The following is a 10239-nucleotide window of genomic DNA, read 5'->3' on the forward strand; positions in this document are numbered from 1 at the left end:
GACGTTAGCATGCTGAAATACTAACTGTAACATGTGTCAAGTACTAAAATATATGAGGTGTGTACCTGGAAAAAATGTTAGCATGCATCAAGTACCGAAATATGACTGAGGTGTATACCTACAAAATTAACTTTAGGAAACGTAGCATACTGATGTTAGCATGCTGAAATGCTAACTGTAACATGTGTCAAGTACTAAATTATATAACTGAGGTGTGTACCTGGAAAAAGTGTTAAAAATGTTAGCATGCATCAAGTACCAAAATATGACTGAGGTGTATACCTACAAAATTAGCTTTCGAAAAGTTAGCACACAGATGTTAGCATGCTGAAATGCTAACTGTAACATGTGTCAAGTACTAAAATGTATATGTGTGTACCTGAAAGAAATGTTAGCATGCATCAAGTACCAAAATATGACTGAGGTGTATACCTACAAAATTAGCTTTAAAAAACTTAGCATACTGATGTTAGCATGCTGAAATGCTAACCGTAACATGTGTCAAGTACTAAAATATATAACTTAGGTGTGTACCTGAAAGAAAAATTTAAAATGTTAGCATGCATCAAGTACCAAAATATGACTGAGGTGTATATATGCAAAATTAGCTTTAAAAAAACTTAGCATACTGACGTTAGCATGCTGAAATGCTAACTGTAACATGTGTCAAGTACTAAAATATATAACTAACCTGGAATTTTTTTTTTTAAATGTTAGCATGCATCAAGTAGCAAAAAAGGACTGAGGTGTATGTCTGCAAATTTAGCTTTATAAAAAGTTAGCATACTAACTTTAAAATGTGTCAAGTACTAAAATATATAACTAAGTTGTGTACCTGGAAATGTTTTTAATTTTTTTTTAGCATGCATCAAGTACCAAAATATGACTGAGGTGTATACCTACAAAATTAAATTTCGAAAATCTTAGCACACGGATGTTAGCATGCTGAAATGCTAACTGTAACATGTGTCAAGCACTAAATTATATATCTAAGATGTGTACCTGAAGAAAATGTTAAAAAATGTTAGCATGCATCAAGTACCAAAATATGACTGAGGTGTATATCTGCAAATTTAGCTTTAAAAAAGTTAGCATACTGAACTTCCCGTGGTAAATTTTGGGAAAGTTTCCGGAAATTTACCGGAAACTTTCCACCCCTTTGTAATCCTATGTTCAGCACCTAGCAATGCTGCTAATGCTACAGTATCTCAATAAAGCTACATCCTTTTCTAAAACTTACTGTTCATCCTCTTTGTATTCGGGCTCAAAAATATAAGGTTCTGGATCATCATTCGTCTCAAAGTAATTAGCATTGTTGTTGATGGGGAAGGGATCTGTGGTTCCTCCTCTACGTCATTATCTCTCAAAATGGCTCGGGAATCTCTGTGAGATTGATGCTATTTTGTTGGTATCTACTTACTTTGGACGTGTTTAGGTGTCATAAATCAGATATACCGTAATTTCCGGACTATAAGCCGCACCTGACTATAAGCCGCACCAGCTAAATTTAGGGGAAAATACAGATTGCTCCATATATAAGCCGCACCCGACTATAAGCCGCAGGGTTTTGATGTGTAATTACCGTAGTATATAGGGGTTCCTGCTACCACGGAGGGGATTGTCGGGACAGAGATGACTGTTTGGGAACGCAAAGCGTCCCATTTATTAACAATAAATCTTTCAATCATTCAATCAAACTTTCACATCTTTGACATGGCGAACAGCATTCCTGCAGAGTACAAATAATACAACGGTGCAAAGTAATACAAAGTGCTCGCCTGTACGTTATCAAAATAACCAGCCTACCGGTATATGAAAAGTCAGTCTTTAATCATTGTGTCATCGTCTTCCTCCTGCGTACTAAAACCACCGAAATCCTCTTCGTCGGTGTCGGAGAAGAACAGGCCGTAAATAAGCCGCACCGTTGTATAAGCCGCAGGGACCAGAACGAGGGGAAAAAGTAGCGGCTTATAGTCCGGAAATTACGGTATACCATAATAGTTCAATATAGAGGCCACTTGTTTTTCCACTGGTACTTGAAATGCTCCGCTACTGAAATGAGTTGAAATTCTGCCAATTCCTCCGGCAGTTTCCGCACCAGCAAAGGAATCGGCTACTCGGCTCACTTCGTGGGGAACTGCCTCATCGTGACCTCGCTCAAGTCCAAGGGGAAAGGCTTCCAGCACTGTGTCAAGTACGACTTCCAGCCCCGCAAGGTGGGAAACACCACAAGTACACACAAGCACTACTTTTACTTTTTGCTCCACTGAGGGCCACACACTGGAACATCCAAGCATGCGGGGGCCATTTTGATATATTTCATTTTCCAAACAATACAACATGTTTATTATTTTCAACCTTCAGGGAACCCCTCAAGTTTGTCATAAAAATGTTGAAAATAAGTCATATAATAATTTTTTTTCAACACTTAAATCTGTAGATCAACTTTAGTTCTCTCCGTCGATATAACATTTTATTTTTATTTTTATTTTTATTTTTATTTTTATTTTTATTTTTATTTTTATTTTTATTTTTATTTTTATTTTATTTTATTTTATTTTATTTTTATTTTTATTTTTATTTTTATTTTATTTTGTATTTTATTTTATTTGTTATTTTTTATTTTATTTTATTTTTTATAATTTTTATGCCCTTTTTGGTAAAGAAAACCTTTTTTTTTTTTTAATGGAAAAAATACAAAATAAGCAATATTTTCTCCTATAAAAAAATGTCAAAGTGGATTATTTGATGTGAAATAATTGGAGCTTTAAGTAGGTCAATAATTCATAACATCGATTTTAATTTTTTTTTGTTTTTTTGAGCAATGACAGTTTTAAAAATAAAACCACTAAAATTCTTGGGGGTTAAAAAGGCCCCACTCATAAAAGTATTACAAATATGTCATATGTATATATATATATATATATATATATATATATATATATATATATATATATATATATATATATATATATATATATATATATATATATATAATTTTTTTTTTTTATTGTATTTAAAAAATATATATATATTTTTTTTTCTTTCGATCTTTTCGATTATATATACATTTTATATGTATATATATGTATAAGTGTTTATATGTATATATATATATGTGTGTTTATGTTTATGTGTATATATCTATTTTTAAATTTTTTTATTGAATTTAAAAAAAATATGTATTTTATTTTATTTTTTCTTTTGATCTTTTCGATTATATATACATTCATATTATATATATATGTATATTTGTTTATATGTATATGTGTTTATATTTATGTATATATGTATATGTGTATATATATATATATTATTATTTTTTTAATTCTATTTAAAAAATATATTTATTTATTTTTCTTTCGATCTTTTCGAATATATATACATTTATATTATATATATATATATATATGTATATGTGTTTATATGTGTATATATATTTATATATGTATATGTGTGTATATATGTATATGTGTTTATATGTGTATATATATTTATATATGTATATGTGTGTATATATGTATATGTGTATATATATATATGTATATGTATATACGTATACATATGTGTATATATATGTATATGTATGTATATATGTATACATACAGTATATGTATATATATATGAAAAAAATAAATGTATGTGTGTGTATATATATATATATATATATATATATATATATATATACATATATATATATATATATATATATATATATATATATATATATATATATATATATATATATATATATATATTAGGGTTGCAACTGACGATTAATTTGATAATTGATTAATCTGTCGATTAATCGATTAATAATCGGATAAAAGAGACATACATACATATGTTTTTTTTTTCTTTTTTTTTTGTTTTTTTGTATGTATTAAGTTCTTTTTGTCAAAGAAAACATAGTTTTTGTTTCGTTGGGTCTATGTTATGCGTAGGGCTGCAACTAACGATCAATTTGATAATCGATTAATCTGTCGATTATTACTTCGATTAATCGATTAATAATCGGACAAGAGATACAAACTACATTTCTATCCTATCCAGTATTTTTTGGGGAAAAAAACAGCATACTGGCACCATACTTATTTTGATTATTGTTTCTCAGCTGTTTGTAAATGTTGCAGTTTATAAATAAAGGTTTAGTAAAAAAGATAAAAATAAAAAATAAAAAATAAAAACCTGCTCATGCGCATAGCATAGATCCAACGAATCGATGACTAAATTAATCGGCAACTATTTTAATAATCGATTTAATCGATTAGTTGTTGCAGCCCTAGTTATGCGCATGCGCAGAGGCTTTAAAAAAAATATATATATATATATATTTTTTTTAAATAATTATTTATTTATAAACTGCAACATTTACAAACAGCTGAGAAACAATAATCAAAATAAGTATGGTGCCATTATGCTGTTTTTAAAAAATAAAATACTGGAAAGGATAGAAATGTAGTTTGTCTCTTTTGTCCGATTATTAATCGATTAATCGAAGTAACAATCGACAGATTAATCGATTATCGAATTAATCATTAGTTGCAGCCCTAGTACACACACAAGTTTGGTGGCATAACGATACGTGACTAAGGTCTTGATTGTGTTGTTGCAGTCCAGGATTTCTATGGACGGAAGTCAAAGTGAAAAATGAGTACTAAATGCTAACACGTAGCTAAATGCTAACATGTGTTCTTGCAGTGGTACATGATCAGCATCGTCCACATCTACAACCGCTGGAGGAATTCCGAGATCCGATGCTACGTCAACGGTCAGCTGGTCTCCTACGGCGACATGGCCTGGCACGTCAACACCAACGACGTAAGCCCCGCCCTGATGACATCATCGCCCGTCTCGCCCCCCCCCCCCGACCGCGTGCGCCCAAAGTCGTGATGGTGTCTGTGCGTGTGTCTTCTCCTCAGAGCTACGACAAGTGTTTCCTGGGATCCTCCGAGACGGCGGACGCCAACAGGGTGTTCTGCGGTCAGCTGGGCGCCATCTACGTCTTCAGCGAAGCTCTCAATCCCGCTCAGATCTTCGCCATCCACCAGCTGGGACCCGGGTACAAGGTAAGACCGCGTCCTCATCCCAGTTGGCCGAGGAGCCAAAGTCCAACTGAAATGCTAACCGTCAGGTAGCAAGAAGTATGAGCATGCTAACACCTTGGAGCCCCCAGGTAAAAGGTAACTCCGTGTAAAAAGTGTTTAGAAATCATCCCAAGGAGACTTTGCCATGTTTCCACTCTGACACTTTTCATAAATGGCCGCTGCTACCTCTCTTCCTTTTTTTTTTTACGCTACATCTTGTTGGTAAATTTGACTAGGCGAGCAGAATTGGGGGTTAAATCACCAAAAATGATTCCCGGGCGCGGCCACCGCTGCTGCTCACTGCTCCCCTCACCTCCCAGGGTGTGATCAAGGGTGATGGGTCAAATGCAGAGAATAATTTCGCCACACTTAGTGTGTGTGTGTGACTATCATTGCTACTTTAGCTTTAACTTTAACATGTAACTGCTCTCAACAGGCTGTTAGCATGTTAGCTGTCAAGATGCTAACACCCGTGTGAAGTTGGCCCCTTTATCATTATAAATGTATTTAAATAACTACAAACATTTGTGATGCAAACTTTTTTGTCCAACTACTGTAGTTTTTTAGTTATTTATTGTTATAGTTTTTATGTTATTATAGTTTTAAGTTAATAATTATTATAGTTATATTATTATTTATTATAATTTGTATGTTATTAATTATTATAGTTTTTATGTTATTGATTATTATAGTTTTTGTTATTATAGTTTTTTATTTAATAATCATTAGAGTTATGTTATTATAATTTTTAAGTTAGTTATTATAGTTGTTATTAATTATTATAGTTATGTTATTAATTACTATAGATATATAACTTTAATTTTTATGTTATTATAGTTTTAAGTTAATAATTAATATAGTTATATTATTATTTATTATAATTTTTATGTTATTAATTATAATAGTTTTTATGTTATTGATTATTATATTTTTTTTTAGTTATTATAATTTTTATGTTATTCTAGTTTTAAGTTAATAATTATTATAGTTATATTATTATTTATTATCATTTGTATGTTATTAATTATTATAGTTTTTATGTTATTGATTATTATAGTTTGTTATTGTAGTTTTTTAATTTAATAATCATTATATTTGTTATTATTATAATTTTTAAGTTAATTATTATAGTTGTTATTAATTATTATAGTTGTCATGTTATTAATTATTATAAATATATAACTATAATGTTTATGTTGTTATTATAGTTTTTATGTTATTATAGTTTTAAGTTAATAATTATTATAGTTATATTATTATTTATTATAATTTTTATGTTATTAATTATTATAGTTTTTATGTTATTGATTATTATAGTTGTTATGTTATTGATTATTATAGTTTTTATGTTATTACTATAGTTCTTATTTAATAATCATTATAGTTATGTTAATATTATAATTTTTAAGTTAATTATTATAGTTATGTTATTAATTATTATAGTTTTTATGTTAACATGTGTTAGCATGTTAACACATGTTAACATAAAACACATTTTCTCATACACACTCCTGAAATTCTCTCATACACACTCCTGAGATTTTCTTATACACACTACTGAAATTCTCTCATACACACACTTCTGAAATTCTCTCATACACACTACTGAATTTCTCTCATACACATGACTGAAATTCTCTCATACACACTACTGAAATTCTCTCATACACATTACTGAAATTCTCTCATACACACTACTGAAATTCTCTCATACACATGACTGAAATTCTCTCATACACACTACTGAAATTCTCTCATACACACTACTGAAATTCTCTCATACACATGACTGAAATTCTCTCATACACACTACTGAAATTCTCTCATACACATTACTGAAATTCTCTCATACACACACGTCTGAAATTCTCTCATACACACTACTGAAATCCTCTCACACATTACTACAATTATCTCATACACACTACTAAAATTATCTCATACACACTACTGAAACCATCTCATCCACACTACTAAAATTCTCTCATACACACTACTGAAATGTTCTCATATACACTACTGAAATTCTCTCATACACATTACTCAAATCCTCTGACACACATTACTAAAATTATCTCATACACACTATTGAAATCCTCTTATACACACTACTGAAACCCCCTCATACACACTTCTGAAATTGTGTCATACACATTACTGAAACTCTCTCATACACACTCTGAAACCCTCTCTTCCACACTACTAAAATTCTCTCATACACACTACTGAAATGTTCTCATATACACTACTGAAATTCTCTCATACACACTATTGAAATCCTCTCATACACACTACTGAAATCCTCTCATTCACACTACTGAAATCCTCTCACACACATTACTAAAATTCTCTCATACACATTACTAAAATTCTTTAATACACATTACTAAAATTCTCTTATACACACTATTGAAATTCTGTCATACACACTTCTGAAATCCTCTCATACACACTTCTGAAATCCTCTCATGCACACTACTGAAATCCTCTCATTCACACTACTGAAACCCTCTCATTACACACTACGGAAATCCCCCCCCCTCCCCACACCAGAAGCACTGTTTTACAGTACACACCCCAGGTTAAAACAACACACACTCCAAAGTCTTCACGCCAGCGTTGACGTGCTGCTCTCACACGGGTGTTGGCGTCCCTCGCCTCGCCAGGCCCAGAAGTGGCCAATAAGGGTGTTGGTGCTTGAAACGATGGCTTTGGAGGCTGGCTAGTGCGCCACACCAGCTCGCGCTCCCCCCTGCTGCTGCTGCTTCTCCACTTTTTACTCTTGAGAGAGAAGTGTGTGTGTGTGTGTGTGTGTGTGTGTGTGTGTGTGTGTGTGTGTGTGTGTGTGTGTGTGTGTGTGTGTGTGTGTGTGTGTGTGTTCAGTAATGAGGAGTACCAAAAAAAAGGCATAAAGACGCTTCACTCGAGCAGCAAAAAAGCCTTCAGCAGAGTGAAACAGTTCAAGGTCTTCTTGTTGCTCCACTCAACATCACACACACACACACACACACACACACACACACACACACACACACACACACACACACACACACACACACACACACACACACACACACACACACACACACACACACACACACACACACACACACACACACACACACACACACACACTACATTGTGTGTGTGTGTGTGTGTGTGTGTGTGCAGTGCATACTTACATTGTTGTCTTAATTAAGCCCGCCCCCTCCTCTTCATGTTGTTATTTACTGTAGACTGCCCAGCGGGATACCTCGTGGTGGTCTACCACAAGCAGGGATGGGTACGGAAGTCGGTACTTTTATAGGCACAAAAACCGTATTCTACCGGGTATCGAGTCGTTAAAATCAAACCATACCTTTTGCTGCACACGATGCTAAACACATGGCATGTAAAAAATAAAAAAACAAATCACTCAAGCAGCACTGAGAGCGGACTCGGCCAAACTCCCTCTGTTGCCATTCCCAACACCAAGAGAGCATAATGCCTGGGAGAAAACGCCCGAACGTAAGGTAAGGCTTCCCTCTTCCGACCGGCGCTAGCTTGATGCTAATTTACATTGAATTTTCCATAGACAGGCTACTATTAGCATTGGCGATTTTAACACCCGCAAATGTGTCAATGAAAACTACAGCTAAGATCGTTGCGTAATAAGTACAATACTCACAGTACAACCACTTTGTAGGGCACAACGTGACACAATCGGCTTCCTGGAAAAATCGACTTCCCGCTTCGGGTTGTTCCGATACCAACATTTACGGCTCGTGTGCCTGGTATCGTTACAGTCGATGTCTGTGTGGATCCACCCTTTTGTTTACATTCAGGAGCGTTTACATTAGAAGTAGCTAAAATGCTGCGGACTGCGGATGGACGTTAGCCGCTAGCTCGCTAACGGCTAACGAGAGCAAGAGCCAGGCACCCCTTCGGTGTTTTATAGCTTCGACGTTATCGTGAGTTTTTAAGGCAAAATGCGTCCGTTCTCCCTCCACGCCGTTTCTGCTTGTAAGTTGCCGAACGGGCGCCTCTGCTCGTTTTACCAGTACCGGTATTTTTCAGAAGCAGCATAGCACCATTTTTAATTCATTGGTACTTTCTTTTAGTACTACTTAAAACATAGCATTCAGTAGGTAGCCTATACAGTGCTGCCATCTAGTGTCTTGGAAGTGCTACTGCATTGCAAACGAGACTCAAATGTAACAATAAAACAAGATATAACGGCACACTTATCATAATTAGCTCATTTTTTAATATATTTTTTACCGGAAATTGGTACCGGTATCGATTCCCAGGTACCGTATCGGTTCTACTGTGAAGGGATGCGCCTTGCCGTAGAAGTGTCTGTTTTTCCAGATCTGGACGGCCGCGGGAGGGGCCGTATCAGGACCCGAAGTCTCCAAGAAGATAAGGCGGACGAGCAGAGAGGGGGCAAACTCGACACCGCTCCAAGCACATTTTGTTTTTAACTGTTTATGACCCAGTTCTGGGCTGCTGCATAACGTGACCCCCTCCCCTTAGAAGCGGCCTCAGCTATGTCTCCCCTCCCCCTGTCACTCACCATTTTTCCCACTTTGACCCCCGTCCCTTCCCCCCCATCTGCGCAGAGCACGTTCAAGTTCAAGTCGGAGAGCGACATCCACCTGGCCGAGCACCACAAGCAGGTGTTGTACGACGGCAAGCTGGCCAGCGCCATCTCCTTCACGTACAACGCCAAGGCCACCGACGCTCAGCTCTGCCTGGAGTCCTCGCCGCGGGAGAACGCCTCCATCTTTGTCCACTCGCCGCACGCCCTCATGCTGCAGGTGGGTGCCGTCCGCCGCACACGTGTAGCGTGGCAAACCGTACGAGTAAAGCGGGCTCAAAGAAAAGCTAGCGTGCTAACAGTACGAGGCTAACGACAGCATGCTCACGGTTAGCATTAGTGACATTCCAAAATATACGACACTGAGGCGTATACCTGCGGAATCAGCTCAAAACTCTTAACATGCTAATGTTCGCATGCTAAAATGCTACATTAGAATGCTAACAAGTATCATCCTGAAGAGGCAAAGTGAAACTGAAATGCTAACAATTGGCCAAATAGCGTCAAGTAACAAAAAATATGAGCTAAATGAGCTAAAAAAAAAGGCTAGCATGCTAACAGTACTATGGTAAC

The 10239-nt window shown here is 35.1% G+C and overlaps 1 protein-coding gene across 26 annotated transcripts in view; it reads left to right on the top strand.

Annotated features, from left to right (window-relative positions):
- The window catches only part of LOC133650131 (neurobeachin-like), a 237107-nt gene that overhangs the window by 108823 nt on the left and 118045 nt on the right, over positions 1-10239 (top strand). For all 26 annotated transcript variants that reach the window (XM_062046977.1, XM_062046985.1, XM_062046978.1 and 23 more), the window contains exons 6-9: positions 2090-2216; positions 4702-4821; positions 4923-5069; positions 9689-9886. In XM_062046977.1, the coding sequence (XP_061902961.1) occupies positions 2090-2216; positions 4702-4821; positions 4923-5069; positions 9689-9886 (592 nt within the window). The remainder of the gene's footprint in view (positions 1-2089; positions 2217-4701; positions 4822-4922; positions 5070-9688; positions 9887-10239) is intronic.

This window comes from Entelurus aequoreus, linkage group LG05 (genome assembly GCF_033978785.1).
Source record: "Entelurus aequoreus isolate RoL-2023_Sb linkage group LG05, RoL_Eaeq_v1.1, whole genome shotgun sequence".
NCBI classification, from domain to species: domain Eukaryota; kingdom Metazoa; phylum Chordata; class Actinopteri; order Syngnathiformes; family Syngnathidae; genus Entelurus; species Entelurus aequoreus.